This window comes from Numenius arquata, chromosome 2 (genome assembly GCF_964106895.1).
Source record: "Numenius arquata chromosome 2, bNumArq3.hap1.1, whole genome shotgun sequence".
Classification (NCBI taxonomy): domain Eukaryota; kingdom Metazoa; phylum Chordata; class Aves; order Charadriiformes; family Scolopacidae; genus Numenius; species Numenius arquata.
This window is the reverse complement of record NC_133577.1, coordinates 21,742,388-21,764,816: the sequence shown is the minus strand read 5'-3', so window position 1 is coordinate 21,764,816 and position 22,429 is coordinate 21,742,388. Positions and strand designations below refer to the sequence as shown.

Sequence of the window (22,429 nt, the reverse complement as noted above, 5' to 3'; positions counted from 1 at the left end):
CCTTGTTTTAGTTGCTTTCTGGAGAGAGGAAACAAGACTCTGGTTATGCATGTATGTTTTTTTGGCAAAACCTTTACTTTGTGTATGAATTGGGAAATAAATCCTTAAAAGCTGAAGAGGCTGGCTTACTTAACTTGGTTTCTGGCAGATCTTTTTTTCCTTAGCAGAACTCTCTGCAAATATTGTTACTGGGATTATAGGTCAGCCAATTTTGTACCTTCCAGCTAGCTACTATTCTTATTTTCCCCTTTTTGAATGCTTATGTATTCTGAGCCAAACACTGTGCATTTCCTTTAAGACCTTCCTTTCACAGTGGCCTTAAGTAGCTATTTGAGTATTAAGAAAGTAGGAAATGTCACAGGTTGAAAGGGAGAGATATCAGAAGCTGGAAGAGTTGAAGCTAGAAGTAAAATTAAGTATAAAGTGGAGCAGGTCAGGGCTTTTTTTTCACTGTCTGTTGATTAGTAATCTCTTATGGCTTGATTTAACAGGCAAGAGAATCGTTACTGTGAAGTAGTATGAGAGTCTTGAATCAAATACCAAAGGCTACACAGACAGAATTATGCGCTTTTAGATCACTATTTTGATTATTTTCCATTTGTGTAGGCAAACATCTGAATCCTTATGGCAATGAAGCCTGGAATTTTTATTTCTCCAGTTCCTTTGTGCTGTTTTAAAGCAAAGTGATCAAATTTTAGGAAGGCTTTGGTTCAAAATTTTCTTGCATTTCCACAGAGGTTAGGAGACCTGTAGGTTAGGTTTCGTCATTATGCAGTGTAGTATCTTCAGAACTTCTCAGAATTAAGGAATTGTTTATTATCTTTATCTTTAAAATAGCTTTATATAAGGATTAAACTATTGCGTTTTTTACCTTCAGTACGTCAAGTGTATCTATCCTTAGTCATTTGGTGATGTTTTTTATGTGCTGCAAAAGTCTCATTTCTTGTTTTGTGAAAATAATGATGTTAGTTCTCGTAGTTAGAAAGAACGACCAATGAATTGTCTGCATGGATAACTAAAGCAAAAACGTACAGCCAGTTCTCTGAAATTATAGGAGTTTCAGCAGTTACTCAAACAGCTCTTTTTGTTAGTTAATGAAGAACTGAAATCTCTTAATGCCTGTAAGTCAAAATAGTCATATATATATTTTTATATATATATATGTCTCAAGTATTCTATTGCTTTTAAGCTGTATTGAGTCTGTAAGAGGGAGTGCAGGCTATTTAGGGGATTTTGTATCCATCTATTCCTACTCTTTGTTGCCTGCTGCTTGGTTGCATGCAGATTTATCTGCTATGCTTTTTTTTTTTTTTCCCCCCTCTTCTAACTCAGTTCAAGCTGCTATTACTGTTATCTGACTTCTCCCTAATAGATCTGATTCATATTGCACACAGTTGACAGGGCCTTCTGGTGGAGCCAGAGCCAGGCTTTGCCTCCTTCCTGGCTCCAGAATACAGATTCACTTGTTCTTATATTCTGTGGGCTGTCACTGCTTTTCAGTAAATTTAGCCCTGTGAAGTGGTGTCCTTTGTTCTCAAATTTACTCTATGCTTTCTGGACTAGTGTTAATTTTCTGGTTTTAAAGTCTTGGAAAATGGTAAATAATACATTTTAAATGATATATATCAAGCTCTACTTGGATGGAAACTGTAATGGAATAAAGTGTACCAAACTAGCACTTTTTTTTAAATACAGCTACTTATTACAGAGCAAAAAAATATCAAAATGTACTTCCTATTTAAAAATCAACCAGTTTTGCACTAGTTTTGTTGTTTGCCTTCTCCAAGACTTCAGAGCTGGGAAATACCTGGGACAAAAAGAAGTAGCTCCACTGGATTTCAGCTTTCTCTTGTTTCTGCTCAGCTTCTCAAGCTCAGATCAGTCTGTAAAATAAGCACTTCTTGTCAAAAATCCTTTTTTTGGCTCTATTTGACTCTGGTAGCAATCTGTACAATTACTGTTGAGTTTAAAAGAATAACTTATTGTCACGTTAGGCCTTCGTATAGGTAAACACACATTTGCTTGAATTTGAAGTTAAAAACTTGCTTAATCTAAGTTTGGAATAATGTAGCTGCATCTTCTGATACTCATTCCACCTGACAAAGTCATTGAATCTTAGGAAGCTATTGAGCCAGGTAACTCCCCAGGAGAAATTAAATCAAACATGCTCCTATTTGTGTAGCCCAGGGAAGCATATAACAGAAACAGTACCTATTATTGGAAAAGGTTTGTTAAGCCACTTCTAACTTGAAAATTTAGTTGATAAATTGTCAGAAAGGCAAGCCTTTCAGCAAAAGTAAGGCTGGACAATATACTTTGGACCGGCCTTTCATTTTCCAGCAGTTAACTTGAGCCGTTGGTGCTCGTGACTGTGTGGGCAGCCCATGTTGCATATTGTAGTTCATAAAGAACATAAGCTATTTAAGAATGCTTGTGACGGCATCACCTTTATCACTGCTGAGATGCTCTCATGACCCCTTGTGTTTTAGCTGCTCTTTCCACTGGATGGAAGGTAACTGGAGGAGTGGATGGGAGTGGCAGTGCTGAAGCAGGCATAGCATTAAAATCCATTGGAAGCTGGAGTGTTTGAAAGTTGAAAGTCCTATATAACTGTATTTTAAATGTACATTGTATTTTGTAAAATGTACTAAAATTTTTATTTTTAGAGCAGAAAAGCAGTGACATGACATGTTCTGTATTTCAGAAAGTATTCAACATATGTTCAGATTGAAGCTATATTATAAATTAGAAGTAAGGGTGGTAATATAGTTTAGTTACCAAGGAGTTTGCGAAAGCATTGGGAAATGTTAAGGGAGAGAGTTATACGGGGACACGATCTTGTGATCTCTGCTGCCACTCTTGCATTTTGTACAATTTTAGTGCAAATGAGGTTTGGTGTAATTTTTGTAAACAATTCTGTATTGGGTTATTTATAGTGCGGTAGCTGGCTGAGGTGTAAACTTGTTTTCAAAGTAAGTTCCTGGAAATACTCTAAAGAAAGAACTTGAAAGGTTAAGAAAAACTCTTGGCAGTCTGTGGGCTACGAGCAAGAGCTGGAAAGTTTCCTCTGTAGAGTTCTTTCAGTAACTGGAATTTGAAAATCTGTATTTCTCCCTCCAGTTATTTTCCTATAGTTTCCCCTCTGGGCTGCTTCACCCAGTGTCTGTTAAACGTTCTGCAATCTGTTTGTGTTTAACTCTCTAGTTCTGGCTTTCGTGTGTGTGTGCGCATGTTTTTATGTCTGAATAACCATCCTAAAGAAGTTAAAATAGTTGCTTAGTATTAACTGGCTAGGCAAGCTCTTAAACCAGTAATCCAAAAATATGGGCACTTCTCTCTTACTCTGTGACTTTACTTGGATGTTAGAAGCTTCTTAAAAACAAACCAATCAACCCGAAACCATCTCTCCCCAGCTTTGATATTTTTGCCTTACAACCCCCACTACCATCTGATAACCAAATCATACCTTGGGTCTGAGTTGCTTTTGTAGATGAGCTCCTTAGATGATCATGAGATTATAGATAATTTTTTAATTGGTAATATTTGTCTGGTTAAACAGACACTTACTTAGTTTAATGATAGAAAGTATTCTTTCAATATCAGAATCTTCTAGCAGGGGTTAATGCATCATAGTTGGGGCATGGCTTATGGATTGGAAGCTGTAAATGAAGCCGGCCTTAGCTTCTGTGCTGTGCAGGTTGAGAGACAGAGCAAAGGCAAACCTTGAAACATCTGAGCAACCTCTGACTCTTGTTAATAGCTGTTAGAACAGTATTGCCTCTATGCGTATCAGCTTAGTTTAGGATATACCTGAGCTATAATACTTGTCTAAAAGCTGAGGTTGAATGGAGTGACATCTCTGCAACCTGCTACTTACTGAACGTAATTGAAAGTACCTCAAAAACTTTCTATGTTAGTTAGGAAAACAATGAATATTAACTCCTCTCATCTGTAATAGACAGTGACCCCAAAACCAGCTTTTGCTTTGTATGGTTTTTTTTTTTTATGCCAACAGCATGCTGTGTTCATCACAACGTACTTACAGGACATTCTCATACACATCCATGTTAAAACAAGAATGTCTGTATTGTGTTAGAACTTGAGCTCTGTTTTAGAGTTGTAGGTGGTATAAATTTCCTGTAGGTAGCATAGGTTTGGCTGTCAATAGGCAAAAAAAGTGAATTTTCAACCAAATGTAAGAACTGGTAGTTTAAAGACGTTTGGTAAATATCGTACTCGTTTGACACCTGAAGATGATTAAAGTCCTGAAATTTCATTCCTGGTGGCTGGATGGTAATCTAAGTTTCCATTAAGTGCCACAACCAGTCACATAACAACACAGTCCTTGTGAATCAGCTCTGATTGTAAAGGAGGTTGCAGTTATGTCATATTGGAGAGCAATCTAGCACTCTGCCTACATGAAGTGCTTGTTTTTGAGAGTAATGTTGTGTCGTACTTCTAAAAAGCCTTGTGCTCAAATAGTTTGGTTATAACTGGCTGGTTTTTACTTATGTAATGAGAGGGTAAATTAAATGTCTTTTGAAGTCTGGACTAGATCTTAAAAGATAAATGCTACTTTGATAACTTTATAGCCAGATCATCTGCCATATTAATGTCTGTTGATATGTGCAGAGCTTTTTTTAAAATGGAAATTGTGGTACTTAGGGTTTAAAAAAAAAAAACATACAAAAAAAAAACCCAAAACAAAAAAAACGGACAAGATGAAGCATGGTCTGGTGATCACTTGATTCGCATGGTATTCTAGAGGAATTTAATAAGTGAAAATAACTGTTGATGTTAACTGTTAACAATACTGTAGAGGCTTAATTACTTCATTGCAAAATTAAAAAAACAAGCTATTTGATCTCTTATGTTTGGATTGCTGAATGCTGCTCTTTATATTTTGAAGATTAAATTGGATATTTTCCTGTTTCTCCTATTGTAGGAAAAGTTCGATGGCAAGACTTTGATCAAGATGCTTATGTTGGCGCTACCATGGTGCGATCCGGTCAGGATCCATATGCCCGCAATAAGTTCAATCAGGTAGAAAGTGACAAACTGCGAATGGACCGAAGCATTCCTGACACTAGGCATGATCAGTAAGTGCCAAACTAAGCCATGTTTAACTTGGATTAAACTTTTTGTATTTATGGCTTTTGAATAGCAGGTGTTTTTTCTAAAGCAGGAGCTCTCCAGCTTTCAAAAAGATGGGAACACTAGACTGTGGTGTGAACCCTGAACAGTGGGTTAAAGAACAATGTATCTTATTCAAGTTTTTCTGTTTCCATGATTTCCATCAGTGTGTATTCTGTATCTAAACGGCTGCTGCATTTCAGTCTCTTTATTTGTGTTTATCTGATGGCTTTTCTTGGTTTCTACGTTTGTAAGCTCTCTTTCACTGTGAGGATGATCAAACAGCGGAGCAGGTTGCTCAGAGAGAGTGTGAAGTCTCCAGCTTTGGGGATATTCAAAGTCCAATGCACGACTACTGTGGCTGGCTCTGCTTTGCGCAGGGAACTTGGACTAAAAGATTTCCAGGGGCCCCTTCCTTCTCAGTCTCTCTGTGATTCTGTTCTTCTAAGTATATGATGATTGTCAACTCCAGACCTAAAGGAATCCATTTATGCACACCCCAGTGAACAGAGGACAGACTTACACTTCAGATGCTTAACAAACGTTGCTATGTCAGGCTGCTTGTGCAGATGCAGGAAACGGTACGCTTCAGAGTAAAGAAAAACATTATTTTCTTGTGAGTAGAGAAGATTTTCATTTAGAAAAGGATTTGAGTGACTTGCACTAATCTTGTTTAAGAAGAATTGATTAATATTAAAATAGCAGTTGCTCATTAGGACTTCCATGACTTAAAAATAACAAAAGTAGGTTGAACTTGATTTTAAAATCTCTATAAGCATAGTCTCAAAGCATAAAATTTGCCAACTGTGTATAGTTAATTTGCCTAACTAATTTTACAGTTAGTATGAACGTACATTCACAGCTTTGTAGGTAGAAGAAGCTGGTGGAGACACCAGAGGGAGAGAGAAAAGGAAGTTGCCTGTTTTTTTTTCCATAAAGCTCTTTAATCAGGAATGGCACAGTGAAGGAGATTTGTATAAAAACTTAGACACTGTCATTTTTAAATTCTTTGTATAATAGCATGGGCTTAGGTTCCTTTAAGCAGCTGATTTTTAGATAGAGTAAAGCAAGTTGTGTATAATTTGCCAATAGTTGAACTGAAAAGTAGGAAGAATCTGGTGTTTCACTTGTTGCCATGAAAGCAGTGAAAAGCACAACGCCCATGGTATACCAAGGAGTTTGATTACTTTTGAATTTTCTTCGTTGCATACTTTTTTTTTTTCATAAGAAATGCATTCTGGCTTTTTAGACAAGGTATTCTTTTCCCACAAGAGAAAGCTTAGCCACCAACTTCTAGAAGCTTCTATGATTCACGTATGCTGAATTCGGAATTTTTTTAGATATTTGTTAACCTCTGAGGGGATCTAAGAGACAAACACTCTCCTTTGAGAAGAACATAAATAAGAGAGATGACAGGAGAGAAATTTATATTACAGTGGCCTTGTTTGTTTTAATTGTCAATGTTGTGATTACACACTGATCTGCCTGGTTTGGTTTTTTTTTTTTCACTAAATGGAACTGGAAAAGAATTCTGCAATGGAGAGAGGAGAGAGATGTGTCTGGGGAAAGGCCGTATCTGTGCTGTGATGATTACTTAGACTTTGCCATGGAGCAGATTTAAGTGCCCATCAGTCTGCATATGGTCATCTTTTTAAAGAAGAAATAACCAAACAAAACAAAGAAACCCAGTCTGAAACAGTCATTCCATCAAGTTGTCCATGATGCTTTTCCTGTGATGTTCCAATTAATTTTCCTTCTATTTTGGTGAGAACATTTACTGCAGAAGCTAAAAAAGGTTGCATGAAATACTTGTTTGGGAGCTGTCCAATGGAAAGATCAATAGCCAAAAGAGGAAGAAAATGTTACAGATCTGAGCATGTGACACTTGGAAGCATGTTATTTTAAATAAAATCAGAGGCAACTGGGTTAAGATTAAGATCTCTTATGGAGATGTTACAATTTTCTTCTTAAATAAATGAAACATGGATGAGGAAATAAGTTAGGAAATGTGATGCCAATCTACAAGAAGGGCCAGAAGAAGAATCCAGGCAACTACAGGCCTGTCAGTCTGACCTCAGTTCTGGGGAAGGTTGTGGAGCAGATCATCTTGAGTGTGATCATATGGCACAGGACAACCAGGTGATCAGGCCCAGTCAGCATGGGTTTGTGAAAGGCAGGTCCTGATTGATTAACCTGATCTTCTATGACAAGGTGACCCACTTAGTTTATGAGGGAAAGGCTGTGGATGTTGTTTACCTGGACTGTAGTAAAGCTTTTGACAGAAGTATCCACTTTAACTAGTGCAAAGAGAACATTCACCTTCTCTTTGCACTAGTTAAAGTGGATACTTCTGTCAAAAAATGGTTTCAACAAACCACAGAGGTTTCAGAAAAATTGTTAATGATATGAACTAGTACAGCAACTCAAATTTCTGGGGGGAAGAAAAAAAAAGTACTTTTCACGTTTTGACTGGTTTTAAGGACCTATGCTAAGCATTGAAGCTCTAGATTAAAGTTTTCTGTTCAAATTCTATTGTATTCAAATGGCTTTTCTCATTCTGCATTAAAAATTGAGTGCTGTAATTTGAGAAAGAAAGTCTAATTTCTGTGCCAAAAGTGGTGACATTATTTCTTTGGTTTGAGTTTTAACTGTGGCACTATTGACACAGCAGAATAGGAGGAGGGCTGCTACTGAGTCAGTTAAAGCAGGGATTTTTGAAAAGCTTGAGAGCAGAAATATTGAGTGAAATATTCCTCCAGTTTTATTTGAAAGTCTAAAGATCTTAATTTCTCCCTTAGAAATATGCAGGAGTGCTCTTCTCTTGAGTTTTCTTAAAATTGAGAGGCTTCATTGCCTTGAGTAATTCCACCCTAAGATGTGCTCTGGCTCAAGTGCTCTCTTTTGCAAAGAGATCAGCACAAGTTTAATGTGACTTTTTAAATTATTCTAACATAAGTGCTTCATGTGATAACTGCGTGCACAGTAGGCTTGTCCTCTGTGGGCAGTTTGAAAGTTGGCAGAAAAAAAGACTGTCTTTTTTGGCACCATAGGCTTTGGTGTATTGTAGCTGGATGTCTCGTAGCTGTCTAGATGAATTGCCAGAAGCTCGCAACAGAGGAGGCCTTAATTCTTTGCTTTCCAGGCAAACATAGACATTTGTGATTTATTGCTTCACTGCACACACTAAGTGTGTGATGTTGGTGTGTGGTATGGAAAACACTGCAGGTCCTTGGGATTTTGTAGGGTGGGCAAGGAAAAGCAGCGTGTTGCCGCTTGCTTTTAGATTCCCAGAAGTGGAAGGTTGGTGATTTATGATGCGTGTTGCAGATGTTTAATCAGGTGTGGAGAGGCCTTTTATACAGGCAGAGGCCTGGTTTTAGAAGTTTAGGTAGCAATGTAACTTACCTCTGCACAGAGTACAAAATTACTTGCCAAATTTGCTACAGATGCGTGTTAGCTGGGTTTATCCCCTCTGAAGACAACTAGGCCTGTGAAGACTCTACCCCTGATATTAAGTAAAGGTTATGTGAAGAAATAATCACTCCTGTATGTTACTGCATGAACGGCCATCAGTATTGTGACCTGTCAGACTATAATGCTTTCAGCATAAACTCAATATACAACGTTTTCTAATACTGTTAGTTTCTAATTCCTATTCTAATATGTTTCTAATATATAATATTTCTAATTCCTATTCCTATTCTAGTTCCTATTCCCAGGGATAGGACAAGAGGAAATGGGCACAAACTTGAATATAAGAAGTTCCACCTAAACATGAGGAGGGACTTCTTTACTTGGAGGGTGGAAGAGCACTGTAATAGGCTGCCCACAGGGGTGGTAGAGTCTCCTTCTCTGGAACATTCAAAACCTGCCTGGACAAGTTCCTGTGCAACCTGCTCTATGTGGACCTGCTTTGGCAGGGGGGTTGGACTAGATGATCTCCGGAGGTCCCTTCCAACCCCATGTGATTCTGTGTAATACAATGAGAGTAGTGCCTTTTTTAGGTTTGTTGTCAGTGGATTTAAACAGCTTAACTTTATGTAGTCCTGCAGGAAGTATTTTGGGATTTGCTTCTTTTTCCTTATTATATTAATTTCAGGCTACTAAAGGTGATGAAAAGTGAGTTGAGATACATGGAATATTTCATTATCTTTATGGTTTGGTAAGATGTAGTTCTGCGTTTAGCTGGCTCACCCTCATCACAGCTAGCTTTATTTTTCAAATTCTGAATGTTACAATCTTTACGACTTCTCATTAGAATAGAAAGCTGTTTTTATCTATGAGTAAGACCAGGATGTTACAGGAGCTTTAAAAATAAAGGGAAAAGTGGACTCGTGCCATTCTAAAGAGGAGACATATGGTAGCCTGTGCATTTTCATTGAAAACATGCTCATTTACTTAGATTTATTGAATGCTTTTAATGTAAAATAAACACTCTGGTTTCATATTTGGTTGCATGAAAGGTATTTATGACATACTCCAGTATGATAATCAGGTGACTTTTCTGAACCTGCCTATATCTGACACTGACTTCCTAACCTGTTGTGTACTAAAAAAACTGCCAAAAAAAGTGGCAGGAGTTAGTTACGATCTCACCTGCAAACAAGATATTTCATTCTTCCTAGGTAGGCTTACTGTATACATGAGTTGAATAGGTAACTGCTTCATGATGAAGGCTGTCTGCTAAACCTGGGATGTTAATATTATGTTTAAATGACACGGTATTATGTCTTTCAGGTGTCAACGGAAACAATGGCGGATAGATTTGCCAGCCACTAGTGTGGTGATCACCTTTCATAATGAGGCAAGATCTGCTTTGCTTCGAACTGTTGTCAGGTATACCTAAGAGAGACATAGAGACGTTGATTTTTTAATTTTTTTTTTTCCATGTTTTGTGTCAGATAATAGCTTATGATAGGAAAGGGAGGTAATAATCCATTATGTTTTTCGGAACCGTTTGCGGAGGGAAAGCTGAGCCTTAATTTCATTGATGCCTCCAGTCCTTATGTTCTGAAATAGTGGCATTAAACAAAGTTGCTCCTGTTAACTACAAATGCGTGAAAGTGTGGAACTGATTACTAGAAGATGTTTGGAGATCGGCTGTATAACTAATTTCAAGAACAACTCAGGGAAGATGGATTCTCAGGGATGTTTGACGTAAAGCTATCTGCAAGACTTCCATGTTACAAGTTGTCTAATCTGCTTGTTTCTGGAGGCTGGAATTTTGGGGGGAGTGATTCTATGTGTACCTTTCTTAACAAGTGCTTTCTATAAGAATAAGCCAACAGCTGTCATTGAAGATAAGATCCTTGCCTAGGTTCTACTGTGATTTAACAAAGTAACTGTTTTTATGATATTATTATGGCAAATTAAGACTGCTTGGTATTGAATACTTTTTTTTGTCTGTTCCAGTGTCCTTAAAAAAAGCCCATCACATCTTATTAAGGAAATCATATTGGTGGATGACTACAGTAATGATCGTAAGTGTTTTTAAAGTATCTTAACTTTATTTTGTTTATTCTGGTAAGACTTTCTGGAAATGCTAGTAGGTGACTTGGTTAAAAAAGGTCAAGTGAATAGGGGTTTGCAGAGACTGATCTAAAACTAGCTATTAATTCTTTCATATCTGTCATTGTGGAAATGTGAAGAGTTCTGATAAATACTTCAGGTATATTTTATTACTTCCCGCTAGCTGAAGGAGTGGAGTATGTAACTGAAAACAGCCTTAATATGCTAGGTTATCTGACATCAAAATAAAACCTGTGGTGCTTGCACCAAATATTTTTGTAGCACTGCTTTAAATGAATGCTGGTCTTCATCAGTCTCTTGGAAAAATTCTTACTGAATCTAAAAAGTGCTACAATATCACAATACAAACTTGAATAATTGAAATGTAACGTTTCTTAAAGGAAGTTAGTGTCTGCATTGCGTTGTTAGCTTATAGCTAGTTTAGGATAGGTTTAAGCATTAACGCTGGTTAAAAAGTGAACTTTCTTATATGCAGAGACAACAGTTTATTTAATCCTATAAAAGTTTTTTCCCTTATGCAATGTAGAAACTGGCTAAAGTAAGCAAAGAATACAATTAAACAAAAATTTCAAGAGTTTAAAATTAAATTTGCTTTAAATAACATAAAGAGGTTAGTAATTTCTTAAGCTAGTAACTTTTCTTTATTTCTGATGAGACAAGCAGGTTGGGGTGTTCTTAAGCATGTGTCTTATATTTAACTATTTATGACCATAAACATTTTCCACTACAAAGCTTTTGTTTTTCTTTGAAGACAGCCTCCCTTATGGTATACAGTGTTTGATATTAAATTGATTCTCATGACTTGATTTTTTTTTTTTAATTTTATTATTATTTTATTTTTTAAAGCTGAGGATGGTGCTCTCTTGGGAAAAATTGAAAAAGTGCGAGTCCTTCGAAATGATCGCCGAGAAGGTAGGCTTAATCTGGGGGAAGGAAGATACAAATTCCTTTGTGATGCCTTCTCTGTTAATCTTCAAGTCTTTTAAATGAACATTCTGCTATATATTCCATATTGGAGGGGGTGTTTTTACTTTATAAATCAACTGACTAATGGAAGGAATGAAAACAAATGCATTTGTGCAAGTGAAAACAGTGATTCGGATTAATTCCATGTTGTTGTGCATCCAGTTGCTCATTGTTGGCTTTTGCTGACTTGAGAAATTGCCTTTTACCCTCAGCCTCTCCTTTCTCTCACTGTACTGAATCCTCAGTTAAGCTGCTCCCATTGTATGTAAGGGCTCACTGTAAACTGTATGAATGTTTGAAATGATCCAGCTTAAAAATAGCCCTCTTTTTTGCACTGGTTCCATTACTAGAGATCATTTTAAGGATCCAGTTGATGGATAGCCCAGCAAACAGTTTGTTAGGCAGACTTGAGAGAGTTTGAGCAGCCAGGAGGGCTGGGACCACATGTGCCAGTTTTGCTGAAGCCCGTCTGCCATGTAACAAACTTGTCTTACATTTTTGTTTTCCTCTTTGTTGCTTTGTAAATTATGCTCTCATGTCACTAAGTCCTTCGGTCAGCAGCTTCCTGGCTATGGAGCTTAAAGAATTAGATACAGGCAACTGTTATTCTACAGCTGTTTGAAATAATAACTGAGAGTTGACAGTTGAAATAGCTGACTGAGTTAGCAGATATGTGCTGGTTTATTTTTATAGGTGCCATATCTTCTAGGCTGGCCTGAGGAGCAGCTAGAATCGTTATATTGACACTTCCAGTTTCTGACAAGCACAAAACCTGTGTTATCTTATAATTAGTAATTGCAAACTGATGGGCTCTTAGTGTTTAAATATTTTCTTTGGGATGGGATATACTTGTGAACAAAGGCTTGCTAGGAAAGCAGGCCTCTTACGACACGCATGGGTGCAGGGCTCTGAGTAAGTTGATATTATTCCTCTGATCACTACAGCATTTAAAGATGGAGATAACATTAATGGAAAAATGGAAGGAAGTAATATTTTTTGATTTTTATTTTTTAGTACTTTTTAATATTTGTAAATATTAACTTTGTACTACATATACAGATTAAATGAATTTTCATTCATACTTAAAAATATGCATCAGTATATCTTGAAAATTTCATTTTCAGATAAGATTTAAAAAAACAAAAAATGCCACCAAGCCACAAAACAGGAGAGTTGAAAGAATCGCAGGGGAAAGACAGTTGAAAGGGGCAGGGGGAAGGCTTTTGGACATGAATTAATGAAACATGGTTATTTTTGGAAGAAACTAATAGAAGACTGGACAGACTGTGGTGAGAAGTGGGAGGTGGGGGTTGGGGGGCAGCAAAAAGGCAGGGGAGGATAAGTTAATGATGGTGCTTTCCGCAGTTCTGTCATAGAACTGTAGGAAAGGTGTTTGTTTTCAGGACTGATCTTGAATAATGTTTATTATTCAAGATAATAAATATATTTATTATAAAGTATAAATGCCACTTATTCTAATGCAGACCCAGCTGTACTTGTGTATTACTCTTTTTGAAAAGGTACTTTAATATTTCTGCTTAAATCAGATTGAAACCTGTAGGCTAAGGTGCAGTAGGTTGGAAGCTTGCAGGCTGTTCGTTGTGAAGTCATTTCACCGAATTGTAGCTAGATTCTCATTTTGATAATGGAACTTGTGTGTTTGTCCTGTCTGAGTTAGAGTAATTTAATTCATGACTAACTTGGAATGCAATAGTCTCACTACTGTTGATTGTTTTCCTCAGTAAATACTTTATATGTTTTATCTTTACTTCTCAGGCTTGATGCGCTCCCGTGTCAGAGGGGCAGATGCAGCACAAGCAAAAGTACTGACCTTCCTGGATAGTCACTGTGAATGCAATGAACACTGGCTGGAACCGCTTTTGGAAAGAGTGGCTGAGGTTAGTAAAGAGTTCTTATAAAGTAATTTCCTGAAAGAGTAGCTTTTAAATTTTAAAGCCATCTGGTTTATACTACATTAATTTTATGCATTGTTCTAAGGGAGCTTTTTTTTCTCTGAAGTGACATGATGGAGATGATCAGAGAGTTTCATGATTAAAACCCACTTTTTGTTCATTTAATCTGTGAACACAGGAACCTAAAATGGGAATATTTGTTATTATCTTTACAAGCAATTCAAGTTTGTGCTGCTTTGGTTCTTTAGGGACCTCCTCAGTAAGTGTTGAAAATCTTTAGAGCAAAGTATAGTTCTCTTCAACCAATATTATCTCAATGTAATTCAGTTTACCTGAGTATTTATGGCTCATTAAGATTCAGTGTGATAATAAGAGAGTGGTTGAGCTGTGAAACTAAAATTCTCATGGAAATTGGCTGGGACTGTGGGCTCTCAGCTTCTATGAAAATGATGTTTAGTCTGTGTCCCAGAAAAGCAATTGAGAGGATTGAGAGTGAAAGTATGCTGTTTTCTCCAGGGGTTGGTTATACTTGCTCTGGAGGAACTTAGTTGAAGTGGAAAGCAAATCAAGTGTGATCCCCAGAAGCACTGGGGAACACTCAAGACAACAGAGTTTTTCTTCTTTCTTTACTGCATTCCCTTTCTGGTAAACTCCCCTTCTTGGAAAGGCTTTCTTTCAAAATGCTTCTGGTCAAAGTGTTTTTGCTAAGCTACTCTGTCTTGTTAATGCCCAGTTCTTCGCTTATCCTCCCTACACTTCCCTTTGCATTCCCTCCAAAAAGGAGGGGGGAGGGTAAGGAAGTAAAACCCTTATACTCAATATGCCAATGGAGAACCTATCAATTGATGACTGATTTTCCTTATTCTCTTTGGTTCTGTGATGCTTTACTGTGTATTCCAGAAATACTGTAAGTTGCCTAAGACATATCAGCAGTTAAAATCCTATTTTGGAGTAGAAATAACTTTAATCAGCTCAAACCTGGACGCTATTCAAGTACCTAGAGCCTACAAAGCCCTTGAGTGTGAGTAACGTAGCACTTCTATTTTCGTGGCTGTGTAAAGCATTGCGGTCTCAGAAGGGCTGGGGGAATTTCTCTACAATTATTATCTAGGAAAATAAACTTGAAGGTATTAAATATATCTGAGAAGGAAGTGGAGAATGCTTGAAGCTAAAGCATTAATGGATTCCAGGATGTGGGAACTGTTTTCAAGCCTTTTTGTGTAAATGGTTTGAAGCATATACTTGTTTGAGAAATCAGAAGAGAAATGGTAGTTTTGGTCAACAAAACCCTGCTTTTAGTAAGACAACTATTTTGCCATTTACCCTTTTTCTTGTCAGGGCATCCTCATTTAGCTTTCTCAAACTGATATGGGATATGAAAAAGTGTTACATTTTCCTAATAACAGAATGTAAAACCTCTTATTAAATTGTTTACAGCTTTGTGAAGATCCAGCATTATATGTGGTATCGTTGGTGTAAGAAACTGGTGCATATTTAGCTTTGTGTAGCAGCTACTTTTTAGCAGCACGTGAATTAGGTTCTTCAGACTTTGCTCCTCAACCACTTCCCTGGGCAGTCTGTTTCAATGCTTGATAACCCTTTTGAAGATATCCGATCTAAAGCTCCCCTGGTGCAACTTGAGGCCGTGTCCTCTTGTCCTGTTGCTTGTTACTTGGGAGAAGAGACCAATCCCCACCTCTCTACAATCTCCTTTCAGGTAGTTAAGTTCTCCCCTCAGCCTCCTTTTTTCCAGGCTAAACAATTTTGATTGTCTCGGTGACAGGAAGCTGAATAGATGTGAACTCATTTCTTCTCTGACCTCAAAGGTAACTTTTTCAGGTCAGGGCTACTATACATTAATACAGTGTTTTCTGATGAGCTGCTGCATCTACACTGTATGTGGTGGAAAGTTTGGGGTTTTTCTTTATTTCCTTTTCTTCCAGAATTGCCCACTTGGCATTTAATTCTGCCAGAGTTTTGGAGGGTTAGTTCTGTGTGTTAAAATATACAAATTTGTAGCTTCCAAGAAACAGTCTTAATTGAATCAGTTCTACAATACTTTATCTTATGTGCTGTAACCACTTAGAAAGCTGTGTCTTTGAACTGTTGCTTGTGTTAGGAGCCCCTGAGGCATCAAGCTCTCCCCTTCAATTGAAGGATGATCCATCCCACAGTTTTCTCTGAGATGGTTTCCTGGTTAGGGTATCTTTTTCTATTGACCGTACTTCCTCAACACTCCTAGAGGGTTCTGATACTGGTAAGGATTTTTCTTCTGCAATTTTAGTAAAGGCTTAAAGCAGAAGCAACATACATATAAAGTGAATATTTTAGAGTTCAGAACATACAGATACCTGTGTAATGTGGAGCTGGTATTTCTGCTTCCTCCTGGAGAATGGTTTTCTGCCTGATTCCATAAGGCTACTTTTTATGCCTCTAGATTTTTTTTTGTGTGTACATTGGTTGGGGGAGATCAAATGAGTTGTCAGTGGAGTTTAGCCCTTTAATTCTCCCAAAATGTCAACATAGTAATAAGTATACACAATCTTGAAAACATTGGTAACTATTAGGTATTTCATGAACATTTTTCTACTTGTTTTTTTCTGTTTCCGATTTCTAATCACTTTGATTTTCTAGTCTTATAAAACATCAGTTATATGAGAAGAATAAAATTTGGAAGATGCTGGTGCAGAACTGAACTAATCTGTTTTTTTTGTAGCATAGCTGCAAAACCTGTACCACACATCAAGGTATTTTTAAATAAAGAAGACCTTAAAAGAAAGAAAAAACTAAAATTAAGAATTGAGATGTGGATTCCTTTTTCATATCTGTATCAGATTTTGTGACTCTGAATGAGTCACTCTTTAACTGGCACAATGCTGAAAGGAGAATATTTATTTTTTTCTCTTAAGAGCATTGTGAAACTTGATCTTTGCAGTGTCTTGGGATTTTTAGAGAGGGGAGGAAGCAATGTATGCAGAATCTTGAGGATAATTTCTGATGGTTTATGAGAATAATATATTTAGTCAAACTCTCTAGAGCATATATAGCCTCATTATGAAATATTAAAAAGAAATATTCTGCTACAAATATCCAAGCACTACAAACTTGCAGTATTCACAGGCTATTTCTTTCCATTATCCCTCATCAAGAAGGACATGGTTTTCCAATTGTGTCTTCCATTATGAGTTACGGTGTCATCCCCTCAGAACAAAACAGGAGATCACAAGCAAAAAGGAACTCTTCTTTTTGTATATTTGTATCTAAAAAGCACATCAGATTTCTACTTCAATCACACTATGGATAAATAAGGCTTTAGGAAAATTTAAAGGGAGCAGCTGTGTTTTAGTATTTTAAGTGAATGAGCTCCCTGTACTTTGGAGACCCACAAGCTCTTTTTAGCGGTCTCTGGATTGACAACTTTGTAGTGCCCTGCAAAGCACCACCTTTGTCGTGGTTTTGACCAGATTATTTTGACCAGATTAACCAATCAGAATGACAGATGGCCCCCCCCCCCGCAAGGAAAAGAGAGGAGAGGAAGAGATAAGAGATTTATGGGTTTAGAAAAAACTAAACTACTTTAATGAAAATATTAATAAATAATGAAATAATAAATAATAAAAAAAAGGGAAAAAAAAAAAGGGGGGGGGGGAAGTATACAGTATATACAAAACCGTATCAAGCTCCCAGGGTGATGATCATGTCATCAGCAGGCACAGGGGAAAGTCCCAGGCTGGACTCCAGTGATGGACAGCAGCTCGATTATGGATCTGGAGTCAGGATTGCTCGGATCGGGATCAAAGGCAGATGAACAGACAGGATCCTCCTCAGATGTCAGCCATTGAAGGAAGAGAGATGACACTTTGATCCCTCAGCTTTTATACTGAGCATGATGCAGATGGGGTGGAATACCTGTTGGTCAGTTTTGGGTCACCTGTCCTGTGCGCTCCTCCCTACAGGTGTGACCCCTCTACGCTTTTCTGCTTCCGACCCTCCAATGGGGCAAATAAATTTACCTGACCTTGGTTGTTATAGCAATAAGTACAAGCAAGGGCCTCTCTGCATCCCATTCCTTGGTATAATCAGGTCTTATCAGTATGAGAGCGAGAAGTTTCTGAACAATATGCTGTTAATTTCAGAGTTTAGTTAGTTAGAAGAGGCCCAGCTAAAAAGGAAAAAATTACTGAACAGAAAACTAGTTCTGTTTTACCTCAAACCAGGACACCTTAATGTGCAAGTCTTGTCTACTTTGCTGCTGAGCAAATCTGTAATTTCAAATCATGGAAGGAACAGCATGTTTCCAAGCCAACAAAAGTGGTGGTTACACATCAAACTGAATGCTTACAACCTGGGTATTTGTCTGTTAGAGAAACAACTGTAAGTTGCTTAAATAATATGTTAGGTATAGCAAGTGATGTTAGTGTGGTGTTGCACAGATATTGATAAAACTAATCAGACCAGCAGTAAAAGCCTGAGGGAATCCCAAAAGTATAGCAACAGCATGATACCTGCTTACTCAGCACAGTGGAGATAAATTGAAGCTTAACTGAAGCTCTACCTAATGTGACACCTGATAGCTTGGGCAACTTTTACCACCATGTTCAACTCTGCCAAATACAACCATTTGAGAAAATGTAAATTTTTGTCAGAAAAGATTTTAGGGATGGGTATAGGTGTATAAGGTGTCTCAGTTTCAGCTAAGGAAAGAAGGAAAGAGAAAGGAAGAGTGGTTTCATTTCTGTATTTCATGCTGATGGATGTATTGTGAATAACTGGATAGGCTGGATATCTTCTGTCTTATCAGTCTTTAAATAAAGGAGCTTTTTAATTCTATTGCTTTATACAAAATGCCTACAGTAAGATCAAGGGTGCATCTGAAGTTCTTTAGCGTTTTGCAGTTAAGGTGCAGTAAATCATAGTTGGCTCTCAAGTACAACACAGCAAAACTGTATGCTTGCCATTAAAAACGTGGGCTTGGGGCTACTGCTAACGGAACCAGGAGCTAAAGATATGATAGATGGGGGTAGGACAGGTTGGTCTTTTTTTTTTTTTCTGTGTTTCTAGTTTGCTTTAGGCCAAGCTAATTAATACTTAGTAGCAGACCTGATGAGGTTTTATATTACATCCCTCATAAAAGCAGATATTTGGCCCGGGTGATATAGCTGCAGTGATACTTAAAAGGAATATAGAAATCAGTAATGAGACTTCAGCTTTAGCTTAGTCTTCAGTTTGGATTCTTTTGGATTTTCCTTTTGGCTGATAGAGAAGTTAGTGACCTTTTGCTCACTCAGGCAGAATGACCTACTAAATGCCAACTATGGAATTAGGGCTTATTAAAATCAGCACAGGCTGAATAGTTAAGATTCAGTAAATGAAAATGGGCGTTTAATGTTGTTATTGGACCAAGTAAACCATTTGACTGAAAGAGTGGCTTTTAAGTCTCTTGTTATGAGCTCAAGCTATTCTTACACTAGTTTGTTTCCAATCTGTTCTGTATTATACTGATTAGCACGAGAGATGCTTTGCTGAACCACTGTTTAGAATATATGTATTGTTGTTTGAAGACATACTTACGAAATAAATTCTTAAAGTAGAGATGTATAGGTTGGTATGGTTTTTTAACCAAGACCTGTTTCTCTATAACAGTTACCAAAATATCTCCTGTTCATTCAGTATTTTTATGTTCACGCTTTTGGGGACACACTGTTCTGAAGTTATCTGTGCTCTCTGAGGGATGTTAAATTGCGGACCTCAAACTTTTATTTTGAACTCAAGCACAATGTTCCATCAAACTACCATAGAATTGCTTCAGTGTGTAATTGTAACTATTTTTTTATTTTCTCCAATAGTTCATGGAGACAAACTGGCTTAACCATGATACTGCATTTCTAATATTAGATGAGTCTTTTTTTAGAGTACTGATGTCTTGTGATCCTACTGGATGATGCATGTGGGATTGTTGGAAAGATTTTTGTTTTTTCTTAAACTATTTTGCCAAAAACATCAGCTAAGGTAATTAATATTGCTCAGAGTAGTATATGAGACCATAGTTGGACAGAGGAATGTGGAATCTTGGCTGCTGGAGATAAATAGCGTTCATTAGTTTGGGGTGGTTTTAGGTTCTCTTTCCTATCTAAGTATCTGATTGTGAAGTGTGATTCTTCTAGTGTAAAATGGGTTAGCGTTAACCTAAGACTTTTCTGATTGCAGAAAGGCCTATGTGTTCTTAAAGGTTGAAATAATAAGACCGTAATACACTGCATGGCTAGAGATTTCCTGTGGAAAATATGAATTGCCTGGATGCTTCTTTTCTTTGAGCTAGTTTTAAAACTAAGAATGGAAGTGCTCTTTTCTTGACTGCCTTTAGAACTGTAAGTTTGCTGCCTTCTTTGAGAGCAAGTCAGAAGAGGGGGATTACTTGACTCTAAGTAGCCTAGAAGAGAAAGAGGGTTCCCAGCCATATCATGTGGTTTCTGCTTTCTGAAGCAATGCTGAGCAATGCTATTCACAGCACTAGCTTTTCACAGCCATAAGTTGAAGGGAGACCTGGGGGAGACTTGCTAATGAAATCTGCTGAACTGTTCAACATCTCATCCTGCCTGAACCTTTATATATTGATTTCATTATTTCAATATTACTTTCTAATATTTATTTTAGGACAAGACCAGAGTTGTGTCTCCTATTATTGATGTAATTAATATGGACAACTTCCAGTACGTGGGGGCGTCAGCTGATTTAAAAGGCGGTATGTACCTGTACTGGAATACAAATCTTTTTTTTTTTTTTTAAAAAGCATTAAGAATCAAAGCTCATAATCACTGCAGTTGTGGAATGGGCACTTAACATAGTGTTCTTCCCTTTCATATACCTAGTTTAAGTTCTATAGGTCAGTTGTTTTTAGGTGTGGATTTTAATTGGCCGTAATGTCTCCTGCTTTAAAACAGTTCATCTTTATTATACTAATTCTTGTAAGTTTACGCTGCCTTTTTCCAATGTGCAGTACTCACTCCAGTCTTTGTAGGATTGTGTAAATGTGTTGCAAGCAGCTTATGGCCAGAGCTTACGATTCTCTTTTTAGATAAGATAGGCTTTAATTGCTCTCTAACTTAAACCCATCAGCAATGCAGTGCCTATGAGTTTTTTTCCAGATGCTGGTTTGCTTAAAAAACCAAACTCTTCTGAATAAGCAGAAAGCTTTGAAATGTGTTTTAAAATTGAATGTTTTTGTTGGCCGTAATCTGTAACTGTGAAGAGAGCAACATGTGACCTTGAAAATTTGTAGCATTTATACCTTTACAGTTACAAAATTTATTGTTAAATTGAGTTTAGAAGTACTACAGTTTCATTATGTCTAGCTAGCATAAATTGCTGACAGCAAATAGTAAAAAGTCTTGTGAAGCTCTCAAAATAAAAAAGACAAGAAAAAAAAACTAACTCCCCACCAAAACCCCAACAAACCTCCCCTTTTTTCACTGTAAGCAAGAATCTAGCATTTAAAATAGCTGTTCTGTACATACACACCATACCCTCTCTTTTTTTTTTTCTGAAATAATTGTTGCCACAGCTCTGGAAACTGAACTGTTTGCACAAAGATAGAAGGTGAGCCACAATATAGAAATTATGCACTGCTGTTCCCACAGTGTTTCAGCTTTTTCTGAATGAGTGAGGAAGGAAAAAACAATTTTGAGCCTGTTCTGTCAGTCCCTAACTGGCCACCAAGTGTTGTTCATGTATACTAAAATAAAAGCAATATTCGCATAATGGCACATATGCTTCAATTTCTAGTCAGTGATGTGGAGGTGAGAGGTTCTATATCCTTTTAATTAATGTTCTGAAATGACACCTACAGTGCGTATATTCACAGTATGCTAATGGATGGGTCTCTGCTATTGTCTGTGTGCCAGCTTTATTAAAACCTTTAGGCTTTTACCCAGTCTATTCATTATGCCTTGAGTATGGAAATCTCTATACCATTATGTTGCTTTTATTGTTGTCTGCAGTAGGAGGAGGAGTTCTTTCATTGAAACCTTCGATTGGTTCCTGCGGGGTTCATGCTCTTTAATTCTTCTTAAGTGAAGTGGGAGAAGATTGAGAGATCATTTCACTTGTTACTGCTTTTCATGTTTCATCTTTGGAAGTACATTTCCCATTTTTTCTTTTTCACTTTCTAGTGCTCATTTTGTCCTCTCGCACACAATAGATTCGTTTTTTAAAAAAAAGAATTTAAAGTGTGTGGAGCCTTCATACTTCTGGACTAAAGAGTGAGAGGCTGTCTTTTTTTTTTTTTTTAATGTTAACAATAGAAATGTTGCACATACCAGTGTTTAAAGCTATTTGGGAGCCTGCTAAAACATGAATAATATATTTCTTTTCAGTTCCCAGAGGACAGATTACCATGTTAAAGGCACTACAGCATTTGGCATCACAGGATGCTCACTGGGGCCAAGTCTGAACATGGAGACCAAACTATGCTTTCAACCTTAGATGCGATATCTGTGTGGCTGAAGCAGGGAGAGTTGAGACAGCTGGGACAGCAGTTGTGCCTGGCCTGTTTTGAAAGGACTTAGTCACCCAAGACAAGCAACCTGGCAAATGCTACAAACTTTTTATAACTGACAGGGCTGAAATACTTCCCAAGTCTGACCGATACTAAATCCATGCACTTCATGTTACAATTTTTTTTTTTGAGGGGGGATTTGCGAAAATGTTTATGCCGCCCTGAGAAATACTTTAATTACTGGAATAAACTGTAGTTAACTGAGATCTAATAATTTAGAGTATGCCTATGATGCAGTTTACACTGGATAGAATTTCATATTGGATATGCACTTGTGTTTAAAAATACTCCTTTTACAGAGTTACTGATATTATCTCATTGAGTGCAGATTTTT

At 37.2% G+C, this 22,429-nt stretch overlaps 1 protein-coding gene across 1 annotated transcript in view; it reads left to right on the top strand.

Annotated features, from left to right (window-relative positions):
• The window catches only part of GALNT2 (polypeptide N-acetylgalactosaminyltransferase 2), a 97,814-nt gene that overhangs the window by 55,462 nt on the left and 19,923 nt on the right, over positions 1–22,429 (top strand). Inside the window, exons 3-8 of the mRNA XM_074167267.1 lie at positions 4,946–5,099; positions 9,871–9,969; positions 10,546–10,613; positions 11,509–11,574; positions 13,405–13,526; positions 20,196–20,283. Of these exons, the coding sequence (XP_074023368.1) occupies positions 4,946–5,099; positions 9,871–9,969; positions 10,546–10,613; positions 11,509–11,574; positions 13,405–13,526; positions 20,196–20,283 (597 nt within the window). The remainder of the gene's footprint in view (positions 1–4,945; positions 5,100–9,870; positions 9,970–10,545; positions 10,614–11,508; positions 11,575–13,404; positions 13,527–20,195; positions 20,284–22,429) is intronic.